The 15,228-nt window shown below is 52.9% G+C and overlaps 1 protein-coding gene across 2 annotated transcripts; it reads right to left on the minus strand.

Annotated features, from left to right (window-relative positions):
• Positions 1–7,173: 7,173 nt before the first annotated feature.
• Positions 7,174–14,611, minus strand: FAM136A (family with sequence similarity 136 member A). 2 transcript variants are annotated; one of them, XM_029064354.2, is made up of 3 exons: positions 14,461–14,611; positions 10,362–10,502; positions 7,174–8,226 (listed from the first exon to the last, which is right to left on the minus strand). In XM_029064354.2, the coding sequence occupies exons 1-3, from the start codon at positions 14,551–14,553 to the stop codon at positions 8,038–8,040; spliced, it is 423 nt and encodes a 140-aa protein (XP_028920187.1). In that variant the 5' UTR covers positions 14,554–14,611; the 3' UTR covers positions 7,174–8,037. The 2 variants fall into 2 exon arrangements, with proteins under 2 accessions (XP_028920187.1, XP_028920188.1); XM_029064355.1 differs by having other exon boundaries at positions 10,362–10,530; positions 14,461–14,542.
• Between the last annotated feature and the right edge of the window lie 617 nt (positions 14,612–15,228).

The raw sequence follows: 15,228 nt of genomic DNA on the forward strand, positions 1-15,228 counted from the left end.
AGCCTCACCTGGGACAACCTGATGACCCTGTATCTCTCCCCCAGCGCTTAGAACAGTGCTCTGCACATAGTAAGCGCTTAACAAATACCGACATTATTACTATTATTATTCTCTGTGCCTCAGTTACCTCATCTGTAAAAGGGGGATGAAGAATGTGAGCCTCACATGGGACAACCTGATGACCCTGTATCTACCCCAGCGCTTAGAACAGTGCTCGGCACATAGTAAGCGCTTAACAAATACCAACATTATACAGGGTCATCAAATTGTCCCACATGAAGCTCCCAGTCTTCATTCCCATTTTACAGAGGAGGTAACTGAGGCCCAGAGAAGTGAGGTGACGCCCACAGTCACCCAGCTGACAAGCGGCAGAGTGGGGATTCGAACCCATGACCTCGGACTCCCAAGCCCGGGTTCTTTCCACCGAGCCACGTTGCTTTTCTGCAAAAGGAATGATGGTATTTGTTAAGCGCTTACCATGTGCAAAGCCCTGTTCTAAGCACTAGGGAGGATCCAAGGTGATCAGGTTGTCCCACATGGGCCTCCCAGTCTTCATCCCCATTTTAGAGATGAGGTCACTGAGGCCCAGAGAAATGAAGTGACTTGCCCACAGTCACCCAGCTGACAAGTGGCAGAGCCGGAATTCGAACCCATGACCTCTGACTCCCAAACCCGGGCTCTTGCCACTGAGCCGCGCTTAAGCGCCGGACAGGGGTTCTAATCCCAGAATGGCCACTGGCCGGACACTTCCATAGAAGCAGCAGAGCAAGCCCGTTGTTGGGCAGGGATTGTCTCTCTTTGTTGAAAAATTAGACTCTCCCAAGCGCTCAGTCCAGTGCTCCGCACACCGTATGCGCTCAATAAATACAATCGAATGAACGAATGAATGTCCCAAGTTGTTGCCCGATCTTACTTTCCAAGCGCTTAGTACAGGACTCTGCACAGAAAGAGCTCAATAAATACGATTGAATGGTTGTCTCTATCTGTTGCTGAATTGTATTTTCCAAGCGCTTAGTACACTCTCTGCACACAGTAAGGTCTCAATAAATACAATTGAATGAACGAATGAATGATTGTCTCTGTTGCTAAATTATACTTTGAAGTGCTCAGAACAGTGCTCTGCACACAGTAAGCACTCAGTAAATACCACTGAATGAACTAATGAATGTTTCTCTCTGTTGCCCGATTATACTTTCCAAGCGCTTAGTACAGTGCTCTGCACACAGTTAAGAGCTCAATAAATACGATTGAATGATTGTGTCTGTTACTGAATTGTACTTTTCAAGTGCTTAGTATAGTGCTCTGCACACAGTTAGTGCTCAATAAATATGATTGAATGAATGAATGAATGTCTCTGTTGCTAAATTATACTTTTCCAGCGCTCAGAACAGTGCTCTGCTCACAGTAAGCACTCAGTAAATACCACTGAATGAACTAATAAATGTTTCTGTTGCCCGATTGTACTTTCCAAACGCTTAGTACAGTGCTCTGCACACAGTTAAGAGCTCAATGAATACGACTGAATGATTGTGTCTGTTTTTGAATTGTATTTTCCAAGTGCTAAGTACAGTGCTCTGCACCCGTAAGTACTCACTAAATAAGATTGAATGAATGAATGCATGAATGAATGAATGAATGGGTAGACTGTGACCTCATTGTGGGCAGGGAATGTGTTTGATGTTCTAGTGTACTCTCCCAAGTGCTTAGTACAGTGCTTGGCACACAGTAAGTACCCAATAAATATGATTATTAATTATAATAATAATGGTATTTGTTAAGCACTTACCATGTGCCAAGCACTGTTCTAAGCGCTGGGGGAGATAAAAGATAATCAGGCTCTTTCCACTAAGCCATGCTCCTTCGCTGCTTCTCATTATTATTATTATTATTATTGTTAAGCATGGCTCAGTGGAAAGAGCATGGGCTTAGGAGTCAAGGGTCATGGGTTCTAATCCCGGCTCTGCCACCTGCCAGCTGTGTGACTTTGAGCAAGTCACTTAACTTCTCGGTGCCTCAGTGACCTCATCCGTAAAATGGGGATGAAGACTGGGAGCCCCACGTGGGACAACCTGATGATCCTGCATCTACCTCAGCGCTTAGAACGGTGCTCAGCACATAGTAAGCATTTAACAAATACCAACATTATTATTATTACTAAGAGCTTGGGCTGGGTTCTAATCCCAGCTGGGCCATTGGCCACACACTTCTTCCCATCTTTTTTTGTTTTATGCTGCCGTGTCCAACCCATAGCGACACCATGGACACGTCTCTCTCAGAAGGTCCTACCTCTGTCTGCCATTGTTCTGGTAGTGGATCCATAGTTTTCTGGGGGAAAATCGGGCAGTGGTTGACCTTCCACGCGGTCAACTTGAGTGTCCACCCTCGACTCTCTCCTGCGCCAATGCCCAGCACGGGGGAGTTTAGACGCAAGCAAAAATCAATTTGGACAGTCCCTGTTTCACCTGGGCTTTACAGTCTAAGTAGCAGGGACTAGGATTCAATCTCCCTTTAACAGATGAGGAAACTGAGGCCCGGAGAAGTGATTTAATCTCCCTGTAACAGATGAGGAAACTGAGGCCCGGAGAAGTGATTTAATCTCCCTTTAACAGATGAGGAAACTGAAGCCCAGAGAAGTGAAGCGACTTGTTCGAGGTCACCCTGGAGCTAAATGGCAGAGCCAGGATTAAAACTGTGAGGCCGTTGTCGGGCAGGGATTGTCTCTATCTGGGCTGAATTGTCCATTCCAAGCGCTTAGGACAGTGCTCTGTACACGGTAAGCGCTCAATAAATACGATTGAATAAATGAATGAACCCAGGTCTTTTGATTCCCAGACCTGTACGTTATCCACTAGACCACGTTGCTTTTGTAAGCTCTTCCAAAGCAGGAATCATGTCTACCAACTCTATTGCATTCTCCCAAATGTTTAATACACTGCTCTCCACATTAATCACTCAGTATATACCACTGCTTGAACCTCGATTGTTCACCACTGTTCAACTCTATATTCACGTCTACAGTTAAATCCTGCCTTTTCCTGCACTTTCTCCTAGATTCACCCTTTCCGCTCCACCCAAACTGTCCCTTCGTCCCCCGACTAGACCAGAAGCCCGTCGATGGACAGGGATGGTCTCTATCTGTTGCCGAATTGTCCATTCCAAGCGCTTCATCCAGTGCTCTGCACAAAGTCAGCGCTCAATAAATATTATTGAATGAATGAATCAGGGAAAAACCTTTTTTTAAAAAATACGGTATTTGTTAAGTGCTGGGTCGAGGCACTGTTCTAAGCACTTTTCAATCGGTCGTATTTATTGAGCACTAAGGCCAAGGACCGTAAGCGCTTGGGAGGGTACAATATAACAGAGTTGGCAGACACGTTCCCTGCCCACAAGGAGCTCACAGTCTAGGAGAGACAGACCTTAAAAGAAATTAATGACGGAGACGGACGTGAATGCCGTGGGGTTGAGGGAGGGGGGAATAAATAATAATAATAATAATGCTGGTATTTGTTAAGTGCTTACTATGTGCCGAGCACTGTTCTAAGCGCTGGGGTAGATACAGGGTCATCAGGTTGTCCCACGTGAGGCTCACAGTTAATCCCCATTTTACAGATGAGGTAACTGAGGCACAGAGAAGTTAAGTGACTTTCCCACACAGCTGACAAGTGGCAGAGCCGGGAGTCGAACCCATGACCTCTGACTCCGAAGCCCAGGTTCTTTCCACTGAGCCACGCTGCTCTCTGAAGGGAGCAAATCCAAGTGCAGGGGGACGCAGAAGGGAGTGGGAGAAGAGGAAAGGAGGAAAGGAAAGGAGAAGAGGAAAGGAAAGTCAGGGCAGTCCTCTTGGAGGAGATGGGATTTTAATAAGGCTTTACGGGGGGAGAGTCGTTGCATATGAAGAGGGAGGGTGTTGTGGGCCAGAAGCAGGAGGTGGGCGAGGAGTCGGCAGCAAGAGATGAGATCTGCAGATAATTCTGCTTGATGCCAAAATAGATTTATATTTTTCCTGTGCCCCACCACCTTTCCAAATCCAGACCTTATACTGTCTTTAAGTCAGGAGGCCGGTCTGGGTATTTTCTATTTACCGTCTCCCTTCTAGACTGTCAGCTCCTTGTGGGAAGAGAAAGTTTCCGCCGACCCTGTTCTATTATCCTCTTCCAAGTGCTTAGTACAGTGTTCTGAACGCAGCAAGCACTCAATATATAATAATTACAGTAGTTGTTAAGCGCTTACTATGTGCCAAGTACTGTTCTAAGCGCTGGGGGTAGATACAGAGAAGTCAGGTGGGACACAGTCCCTGTCCCACATAGGGCTCATAGTCTCCATCCCCATTTTACAGATGAGTTAACTGAGAAGTGAAGTGACTCGCCCAAGATCACTCAGCAGACACGTGGCAGAGCTGGGATTAGAACCCATGACCCTCTGACTCCCAAGCGTGGGCTCTGCTAATAAGCCACTCTGTTTCTCCAATAATAAATGCTTCTCCGTCAATAAACAGCATTGATTAATTAGTGGGCTAACAGACCTTTTTTCTAAAACACTGAGAAGGCTGTAATTACACAGTAAGAGTTGTGGTATTTGTTAGGTGCTTACTATGGAGGGAGTTCTCCTCCCTCCACTCAAGTGCCACCTCCTCCACCTGGGTTTCGGACCCCATTCCCTCCCGCTTTATAAAACCTCTCACCCCTTCCCTCCTCCCCTCCGTAACTTCCCTCTTCAACCGCTCACTCTCCAACGGCTTCTTCCCTTCTGCCTTCAAACATGCCCACGTCTCCCCATCCTAAAAAAACAGTCTTAATCCCACTTCCCCTTTCAGTTATCATCCTCTCTCCCTCCTACCCTTCCTTTCCAAACTCCTAGAACGAGTCGCCCACACTCCCTGCCTCGAATTCCTCAACACCAACACTCTCCTGGACCCCCTCCGATCTGGTTTCCGTCCCCTCCACTCTACCGAAACCTTCCTCTCAAAGGTCACCCCGACCTCCTTCTTGCCAAATCCAACAGTTCCTACTCTCTCCTAATCCTCCTCCACCTCTCAGCTGCCTTTGACACTGTCGACCATCCTCTTCTCCCCCACCCTTTCTCTCACCTCGGCTTCACGGACTCCGTCCTCTCCCGGTTCTCCTCTCATCTCTCTGGCCGGTCATTCTCGGTCTCCTTCGTGGGCGCCGTCTCCCCCTCCCACCCTTCAACTGTTGGAGTTCCTCGTTCCTCGAGGGTCAGTTCTCGGCCCTCTTCTGTTCTCCGTCTACACTCACTCCCTCGGTGAACTCATTCGCTCCCACGGCTTCAACTATCATCTCTACGCAGATGACACACAAATCTGCATCTCCTTCCCTGTTCTCCCTCCCCCCCCCCTTGGATCTCCTCCTTCCTTCAGGACGTCTCCACCTGGATGTCCGCCTGCCACCTCAAACGCAACATGCCCAAGACTGTGCTCCTTATCTTCCTTCCCAAACCCCGTCCTCTCCCTCACTTTCCCATCACTGTGGATGGCACCGCCATCCTTCCCGTCTCACAGGCCCGCAACCTCGGTGTCGTCCTTGACTCCGCTCTCGTTCACCCCACACATCCAATCCATCACCAAAACCCGCCAGTCTCACCTTCACAATATCACCAAGATCCACCCTTTCCTCTCCATCCAAACAGCCACCTTGCTGGTACAATCTCTCATAATATCCCAACTAGATTACTGCGTCAGCCTCCTCTCTTACCTCCCTTCCTCCTGTCTCTCCCCACTTCAGTCTATACTTCACTCCACTGCCCAGATCACCTTTCTGCAGAAACGCTCTGGGCCTGTCACTCCCCTCCTTGAAACCTTCCAGTGGTTGACTATCAACCTCCGTACAAAACAAAAACTGCTCACCCTTGGCTTTAAAGCTATCCATCCCCCGGCCTCCTCCTCCCTACTGTCCCTTCTCTCCTCCTCCCTCCCAGCCCACACACTCCGCTAACCTTTTCCCTGGGCCTCATTCGCACCCACTGACCCGTTGAAAGCCGTTGACCCCCGGCCCACATCCTACCGCTGTCCTGGAAAGCCCTACCTAGAGCTCACACCTCCTCCAGGCGGCCTTCCCAGACTGAGCCCCCCCTTTCCTCTGCTCCTCCTCCCCTTCCCATCGCCCTGACTCCCTCCCTCTGCTCTACTCCCCTCCCCACAGCACTTGTGTATATTTGTACATATTTATTGCTCTCTTTATTTTATTAATGATATGCATTTATCTATTTTGATGGTAGTGATGCCTGTCTACTTGTTTTGTTGTCTGTCTCCTCGTTTTAGACTGTGAGCCTGTTGTTGGGTAGGGATGGTCTGTATCTGTTGCCGAATTGTACATTCCAAGCGCTTAGTCCAGTGCTCTGAACACAGTAAGCGCTCAATAAATACGATTGAATGAATGAATGTGCCAAGCACTGAGGTAGATATAAGACCATCAGATCCCACACGGGGCTCAAGTCCAAGCAAGAGGGAAGACACTGAATCCTCATTTTGCCGATGAGGGAAATGAGGCCCAGAAGCAAAACGACTTGCCCCAAGTTCCACAGCAGACAAGCGGTGGAGCTGGAATTAGAACCCAAATCCCCTGCCTTCATTCACTCACTCAACTGTATTTATTGAGCGCTTTCTGTATGCAGAACACTCTACTAAGCGCTTGGGAGAATGAGATACAACAATAAACAGACACATTCCCTGCCCGTAATGAGCTGACAGTCTAGAGCGGGAAGACAGACATCAATACAAGCAAATATAATTACAGATGTGCACCTTGTACACTCCTCAGCACTTGCACAGTGCTCTGCACTCAATAAGTACCACTGATGATGATGATGGACAAGCAGTGTGACTTAGTGGGAAGAGCCCGGGCCTGGGAGTCAGAAGGACCTGGGTTCTAATCCCGTCTCTGCTGTCTGCTGGGTGACCTTGGGCAAGTCACTTCTCTGGGCCTCGGTTCCCTCTTCTGTAAAATGGAGATTAAGTCCGTGAGCCCCACGTGGGACAGGGACTCTGTCCAACCCGATTTGCTTGTACGCACCCCAGTGCTCAGAACAGTGCCCGGCACAAAGTTAAGCGCCGAACAAATCCCACACTGATTATTATTATCCACTAGGCCACGTGGCTCCTCTCTATCCAGGCAAATGCTTTACTTCGTTAGTCCGCAGAACAGACGCGAGGAGAAATGTAACAATGCTTGCGGAGAGAGGGGAAACCGCAGAGCACTAAAAATTTATTTTGGAATCAAGTCACTAGGAAATTAGTCTTTTAGGAACACCGACCAGACGGTTTCCACGACCCCAAGCAAGACACGGTCCAGAGGGAACGGCGTCCGGTCGACCCGAGAGCGTCCGGGGCCGTCCGTGTGCCCGGCTGGCCGTCCGGGAGCCCCCGGGGGAGGATTCGGCCCCGACGCTGAGAGGAATGAGCGCAGGCGGGCCCCCCTATCCAGGGAACGATGCGCCTTCCCGGGCCTCTTCCTCCCCTCTTAGGTTTCCGAGTTTCTTCCGGACCGAGGCCTTCCGCGCGGAAAAGTCAAGCGGGCGGCCCCAGGCCCTTCTGGCAAACCAACCCGCTGCCTTGCTGGTTCCTGAGGTTCGAAACCGCCCCAGCGCCCTCCGTCCCCTCCTCTTTGGGCCGCTGCCGGAGAGCGGGAGATGCCAAGGGGGTCCCCCAGGTGGAAGTACCCCAACCCCCTCGGGGGGCGGAGGAAGAGCTGGGGGGGGGGAGGGACGGCCGTGCCACCTCCCCGTGGACCCAAGCGGATAACGGCGGCCTCCCTCTGAGGGGGACGGAGGCGACAGAACTTCGGGAAGGGGATGCTCAGAGACCCCTCCTCTGACCTCCTTCTGCTCTGACCCCTCCGCTCCTCCGGCGGACTCACAAAAACGGACGCCGTCAGTCCCGGCCGTGCCCAGAAGTGCAAGGCCCGCCGGGTACGGCTCTGGATTTCTTCATTCGTAAATCTCCCAATTCAAAGAATCCCGCCCGCCCCGTGTCTCTTCGGACGGGGCCCCCCCCTCCCCCCGGCTGTACCCCGGTGGGGGGTTTCACTTGGCCAGGGAGGCCAGGGACTCCTTCATCTTCTTGGTCATGGTGGGGATGAGGTGCATGTGGTCGTCCACACACTTGGTGATGCACGAGTTGAGCTGCTGTTTCACCTGCGGCTCCTTGCTTCCGGAGTCCAGCGAGTCTTTGGCTTTGTCGTTGCAGTGCATGGTGCAGCGGGCCAGCCGGTCCTAGACAGGGGCGGAGGGCACGCGGCACACGCGGGTTACGGCACGCACACCCCCGGCCCTACGGATCCGGCCGACTGCCCGGGGGACCGCCGCTAATCCTGATAATAATAGTTGGGGTATTTGTTCATTCAGTCATCTTTATCGAGCGCTTCTGGTGTGCAGGATGTTGTATTAAGCATTCCCCGCCCACAGTGAGCCTACTGGGTGCTTACTATGTGCCAGGCCCTGGACTAAGCGCCAGGGTGGATCCAAGCAGATGGGGTTGGACGCAGTCTCTGTCCCGTGTGGGCCTCACGGTCTCCATCTCCGTTTTCCAGATGAGGAAACTGAGGCCCAGAGGAGCAAAGTGACTGGCCTGAGGTCACACAGCAGGCAAGTCATTGGCAGAGCCGGGGTGAGGACCCAGGTCCTTCTGTTTCCCAGGCCCGGGCTCTGCCCACTGGGCTATGGTGCTTTCCTACTACTACTATTTCTGCTGCTGCTCCTACGGAGAAGCGACGTGGCTCAGTGGCAAGATCCTGGGCTTGGGAGTCAGAGGCCGTGGGTTCTAATCTCGGCTCTGCCACTTGTCTGCTGTGTGACTATGGGCAAGTCACTTCACTTCTCTGGGCCTCAGTTCCCTCATCTGGAAAGCTGGGATTTAAGACTGTGAACCCCTCGTGGGACCACCTGATGACCCTGTATCTCCCCCGGTGCTTAGAACAGTGCTTGGCACATAGGAAGCGCTGAACAAATACCATAATAATAATACTGTTACTACTAATCGATCATTTGTGTTTATTGAGCACTTAACATGAGCAGAGCACTGTACTAAGTGCTTGGGAGAGGACAACAGAGTTGGAAGACACATTCGCCGCCCACCACGAGCTCACAGTCCGCTGCCACTACAAACTCAACTTCTCGTCTTCCCACCCAAATCCCATTTTCCCGCCGATTTTCCTGGCCCCGTTAGAGAGCACCAACATCTACCCAATCTCCTAAGGCCGGAACTTCGGCACTGCCCTCGACTCCCATCTCTCCGTCAACCCACTTATTCAATCCGTCACTAAATCCTGTCCGTTCAACCTTCCCGACGTCACTCAAATGTGTGCCCTTTTCTCTGCATCCAAATCGGTACCACATTAATGCGCTCACTTTTCCTATTCCTATCTGCAGCACCTACGTACATAACTCTCATTTATTTATTTGTTTATATGAATGTCTATCTCCCCCTCTAGACCGTGAGCTCATCGCGGGCAGGAATGTGTCTGTGTGTTGTCATATTGGGCTCTCCCAACCGCTCAGCACACAGTAAGCTCTCAGTAAAGGCGACCGAATGAATATCCCGGGGTGATTACCTCATCGGCCTCCTCGCCGACCTCCCTGCCTCCTGTCTCTCCCCACTCCGGTCCATACCTCACTCCGCTGCCCGCATCATCTTTCTACAGTAACGTTCAGGCCACGTCTCCCCACTCCTCAAGAAGCTCCGGTGGTCGCCCACCCACCTCCGCATCAAACAGAAACTCGTCGCCGTCGGCTTTAAAGCCCGTCCGTCCCCTCGCCCCCTCCTCCCTCGCCTGGCTCCTTTCCTACCGCAACCCGGCCCGCACACTCCGCTCCTCTAATGCCAACCTGCTCCCTGGACCTCGATCTCGTCTATCTTCCCTCTGACCTCTTGCCCAATTCCCGCCTCTGGCCTGGAACACCCTCCCTCCTCAAACCCCCCAATGACTCTACCCCGCTTCAAAGCCTTATTGATGTTCCATCTCCTCCAAGAGGCCCTCCCTGATTAAGCCCCCCCTTTCCTCATCTCCCACTCCCTTCTGCGGCCCCCTGACTCGCCTCCTTTATTCAACGCCCCCTCCCAGCCCCACAGCTTATGCCCAGCTCCGTCATTTATTCATTTCTATTCCCTTCTAGACTGTCAGCTCGTTGTGGGGCAGGGAATGTGTCTATTGTCCTGTTGGACTCCAAGGGCTTAGTGCAGTGCTTTGCACGTTATAAAGGGCTAAATAAATATGACTGAAATACAAAGTACTGTTGGGGGGGGCGGACCTGAGACCAGAACCCGAGCGTCCCCCCTTCCCAGCCCGGCCACGGCAAGGACGAGAAGGGGTCGGGGGTCTCCCGTCCCCCGGGGCCGGGGTGCGACTCACCTGGAACTTTTCCAGCTCTCCGGTCACGAGGGCCTGCGCCTGGGCCAGCGGAGCGTGGCAGCGTTCGATGCAGCGGTGCACCTGCTGCATGGAAGCCTGCGAGTCGTCACAGCAGCCGGCGCTGCAGCGGAACATGGAGCCCTGCCCGGAGGGACCCGCGCCGGGGAAACTGAGGCGGGGAAGGGGACGTCACCGGCTCCGTCCCCCAACCCCCGGGCCCCTCGACGCAGCCCGCCACCCTCACGGACCCCCTCCTTCCCGCGGGAGAATCGCTCGGCTTGAAAGCTGGCATCCTTCCGGCGCCCGGCGGGATCGCGAGCTCGTCGTGGGGAGGGGACGTGTCCCGCTGCTTTCGGAGTGGACCCTCCCAAGCACTCAGCACAGCGCTCTGCACGCCGCGGGCGCTCTATAAATACACGTCAATGAACGAACGATAGCGTGTCGCCACGTGTCCAAAGAGCACTGTACGTGGGCTCTGTGCTGGTCAAACTACAAACAACGGACATACTCTGAACTCCTAGCTTCTGGGCTGCTTTCTGTTTAGCTTCCTCTCCTGAGCGTTCAGTACGGTGCTCTGCACACAGGGAGTCATAATAATTAGGCTATTAAGTGCTATGTTCCAGGCACTGTACTATACTGTAAGATCCTTGGGGACGGGGCTAGCATATAGAGAAGCAGCGTAGCTCAGTGGAAAGAGGCTTGGGAGTCGGAGGTCATGGGTTCGAATCCCGGCTCTGCCCCTCGTCAGCTGGGTGACTGTGGACATGTCACTTCACTTCTCTGTGCTTCAGTGACCTCATCTGTAAAATGGGGATGAAGACTGTGAGCCTCACGTGGGACAACCTGATGACCCTGTATCTACCCACAGCGCTTAGAACAGCGCTCTGCACATAGGAAGCGCTCAACAAATACCAACATTATTGTTATTATTACTAACTCTACTGCCCTCTCCCAGATGCACAATGCAAAGCTCTATACGCAGTAGACCGTAAGCTCGTTGTGGGCAGGGAATGGGCCTGTTTATTGTTCTACTGTCCTCTCCCAAGCACTTAGTGCAGCGCTCTGCACACGTTAAGCACAAAATAAATGCCATTGTGTGAATAAGTGAGTTTACACTCCATTCATTCAGTCTATTCCATTCACAGAAAGCGCTCAATAAATACAACTGAATGAATGGACTGTCAACTGCGGGATTAGAACCCAGGTCCGGGCTCTTTCCACTGCTTCCAGCGGAAACGTTAGTGATTGGCCTTTCCAGAGGTTGCAGCACCGGCTTGATTTAATAATGATGGTATTTGTTAAGCGCTTACTATGTGCCAAGCACTGTTCTCAGCACTCCGGCCTACCTTTATCTAATTGGACACCTGACTGTTGTTTTGGATGCTTCCAAGTGCTTAGTACAGTGTGCTATACTCAGTGGGAGCTCAATAAAGAACATGACTGCTGTTACGGCCCAGGTCCCTCGGTCAGTCAGGGGCCAAGTTTGAGAATACATTCATTCATTCAGTGGTATTTATCGAGGACTTAATGGGTGCAAAAGCACCGTACTAAACGCCTTTGAGAGTATACTACAACAATAGACAAAGAGAATAATAATAATGGCATTTATTACGCGCTATGTGCCAGGGACTGTTCTAAGCGCTGGGGTAGATACAAGGTCATCAGGTTATCCCACATGGGGATCACAGTCTTCATCCCCATTTAACAGGTGAGGTCTCTGAGGCCCAGAGAAGTGAAGTGACTTGGCCAAGACCACACGACAGATATGTAGCGAAGCTGGGATTAGAACCCGGGTCCTTCTGACTTCCAGGGCCAGATTCTACCCAGTCGACGCTGCTGCTTCTCAGAGGCAAAGGTCACGGGGGATGAAGAACTTGTAACTACCCCAGTGCTTTGCACGTTGTAAGCATTTAACAAGTACTATAATAATATTACTAGAGGACACGCCAAGGTCACCTAGTAAGTTAGGGTCCCAGCGGGAGGCTCTGGAGGTAGGGGAGCCATTGGGGCAAAATAATAATTATGGCAATTGTTAAGGTCTTACTATGTGCCAGGCACTGTACTAAGCACTGGGGTGGATAGAAGCAAATTGGGTTGGACCCAGTTCTTGTCCCCCGTGGGGCTCACAGTCTCCATTCCTCTTTTGACAGATGAGGGAACGGAGGCCAACAGAAGTGAAGTGACTTCCCCAAGGTCACACAGCAGACAAGGGGTGGAGCCGGGATTAGAACCCACAACCTTGTGACTCCCAGGCCCCCGGGCTCTACCCGACAGTGTGTGTTCTGAGAAATGCTCAGCGCGCCCGGGGGGCAAGGGAAGCAAGACACCGTTCATTCATTCATTCAATCGTATTTACTGAGCGCTTACTGGGTGCAGAGCACTGGACTGTTTGAGAAAGGACCCGGGCCTGCAAGTTAGAAGGTTATGGGTTCTAAACCCAGCTCTGCCACTTGTTTGCTGCGTGACCTTGGGCAAGTCATTTCACCTCTCTGGGCCTCAGTGACCTCATCTGCAAAATGGGGATGGAGACTGTGAGCCCGGGGGGGGGAGGGGGGGGGGGCGCGCGCAGGGACTGGGTCCAACCCCATTTGCTTGTCTCCACCCCAGGGCTGTGTGGAGGCAGCATGGCTTAGGGGGAAAGAGCCCGGACTTAATAATAATGTGTATTTGTTAAGCGCTTACTATGTGCAGAGCACTGTTCTAAGTGCTGGGGTAGGTACAGGGTCATCAGGTGGTCCCACGTGAGGCTCACAGTTAATTCCCATTTTACAGATGAGGTCACTGAGGCACAGAGAAGTGAAGTGACTTGCCCACGGTCACACAGCTGACAAGTGGCGGAGCCGGAATTCGAACCCATGATCTGTGGCTCCCATGCCCGTGCTCTTTCCACTGAGCCACGCTGCTTCTCTAACTTGGGAGTCAGAGGTCGCGGGTTCTAATCCTGACTCCGCCACTTAATAATAATGATGGTATTTGTTAAGTGCTTACTATGTGCCAATCACTGCACTAAGCGCTGGGGAGAGACAAGGTGATCAGGTTGTCCCAGGAGGGGCTCCCAGTCTTCATCCCCATTTTCCAGATGAGGTCACTGAGGCCCAGAGAAGTGAAGTGACTTGCCCAAGGTCACACAGCAGACAAGTGGCAGGGCCGGGATTAGAACCCATGACCTCTGTCTCCCAAGCCCGGGCTCTTTCCCCCGAGCCACGCTTCTACTTTCATTCATTCAATCGTATTTATTGAGCGCTTCCTCCGTGCAGAGCACTGGACTAAGCGCTTGGAAAGTACAATTGTCAGCTGGGTGCCCTTGGGCAAGCCAAGTCACTTCTCTGGCCCTCCGTTCACTCATCTGTCAAATGGGGATGAAGACAGGGAGCCCCACGTGGTAACCCCTGGTGACCTTGTATCTCCCCCGGGCGCTCAGAACAGTGCTTGGCACATAGTAAGCGCTTAACAGATATCATTCTCACCATTATAAGCGCTTAACCCATACTGTCATGATCATCTCCGGGCCTCAGTTCCCCCATCTGTCAAATGGGGATGAGGCCGGTGAACCCCACGTGGGACCCCCCTTGCTGACCTTGCATGTCCCCCAGCGCTTAGAGCAGTGCTTGGCACATAGTAAGCGCTTAACAAATATCATCCTCATCATTATAAGCGCTTAACGCATACCATCATTATCATCTCTGGGCCTCAGTGACCTCATCCGTACAATGGGGATGAAGACAGGGAGCCCCCCGGTAGGACCCCTTGATGACCTTGTCTCTCCCCCAGCGCTTAGAGCAGCGCTTGGCACATAGTAGGCGCTTAACAAATAGCATCGTCATTATAAGCGCTTAACACATGCCGTCATGATCACCTCCGGGCCTCCGTTCCCCCATCTGTCAAATGGACAGATGGAGCCCCACGTGGGACCCCCCCTTGCTGACCTTGCATCTCCCCCAGCGCTTAGAGCAGTGCTTGGCACATAGTAAGCGCTTAAGAATGATCATCCTTATCAACTGTGAACCCCACGTGACCTTGCGTCACTCCCAACGCTTAGCGCAGGGCTTGGCACAGAGCAGGCGCTCGGGGAGGAGGATGATGAAGGGGGAGGTGCTACCTGCATCTTCCGGATGTTGTCCCGCTCCAGCCCCTTGACCATGGCGTCCACCGCCTCCTGCACCCGGACCTGCTGCGCCTCCGCCTCCGCCATGCCGGCCTCGGGGGAGGCTCCCTCACTGCGCGACACGTGCGCCCCGCCGCTCTGCGCAGCCGCCGCCCGCCGCCCGCGCATGCGCGCACACCCCCACCCGGTCCCGCCCCTTTCCCGCCCCCTTGGCACTGCGCAGGCGCCGTTCGCCCGCCTCGCCGGCGCCACTGCGCAGCCGCGTGCCTTCCCGCGCGGACCCTTAGCCCCACCCCCTTCTCTCCCCGCCCCTTAACGTCATCGGCGCCACTGCGCAGCCGCACTCCTCCCCTTGGCCCCGCCCCTTTCTCGCCCTGCTCACGATGTCACTGCGCGGACCTTTAGCCCCACCCCTTCTCCCTCCGCCCCCTTCTTACGTCATCGGCGCCACTGCGCAGCCGCACTCCTCCCCTTGGCCCCGCCCCTTTCTCGCCCTGCTCACGATGTCACTGCGCGGACCTTTAGCCCCACCCCCTTCTTACGTCATCGGCTCCACTGCGCAGCCGCACCCCGCCCCTTTCTCTCCCTGCTCACGATGTCACTGCGCAGGCGCAGTTCTTCCCGCGCGGAGCCTTAGCCCCGCCCCCTGGCCCGACCTCCCGCCCCCTCATAGTAATGGCATTTGCTAAGCGCTTACTATGTGCACAGCACTATTAATTAATGTTGGTATTTGTTAAGCGCTTACTATGTGCAGAACACTGT

Source organism: Ornithorhynchus anatinus, chromosome 5 (genome assembly GCF_004115215.2).
Source record: "Ornithorhynchus anatinus isolate Pmale09 chromosome 5, mOrnAna1.pri.v4, whole genome shotgun sequence".
Lineage (NCBI taxonomy): Eukaryota > Metazoa > Chordata > Mammalia > Monotremata > Ornithorhynchidae > Ornithorhynchus > Ornithorhynchus anatinus.

What these genes read in the sequence shown, in the direction of transcription:
- FAM136A (XM_029064354.2), bottom strand. Translation starts at nt 14,553, where the DNA reads ATGGCGGAGGCGGAGGCGCAGCAGGTCCGGGTGCAGGAGGCGGTGGAC. An exon ending in ACAACATCCGGAAGATGCAG is followed by an intron (nt 10,503 to 14,460) that starts GTAGCACCTCCC and finishes CCCTCCGGGCAG; the next exon opens with GGCTCCATGTTCCGCTGCAG. An exon ending in GAGAGCTGGAAAAGTTCCAG is followed by an intron (nt 8,227 to 10,361) that starts GTGAGTCGCACC and finishes GCCCCTGTCTAG; the next exon opens with GACCGGCTGGCCCGCTGCAC.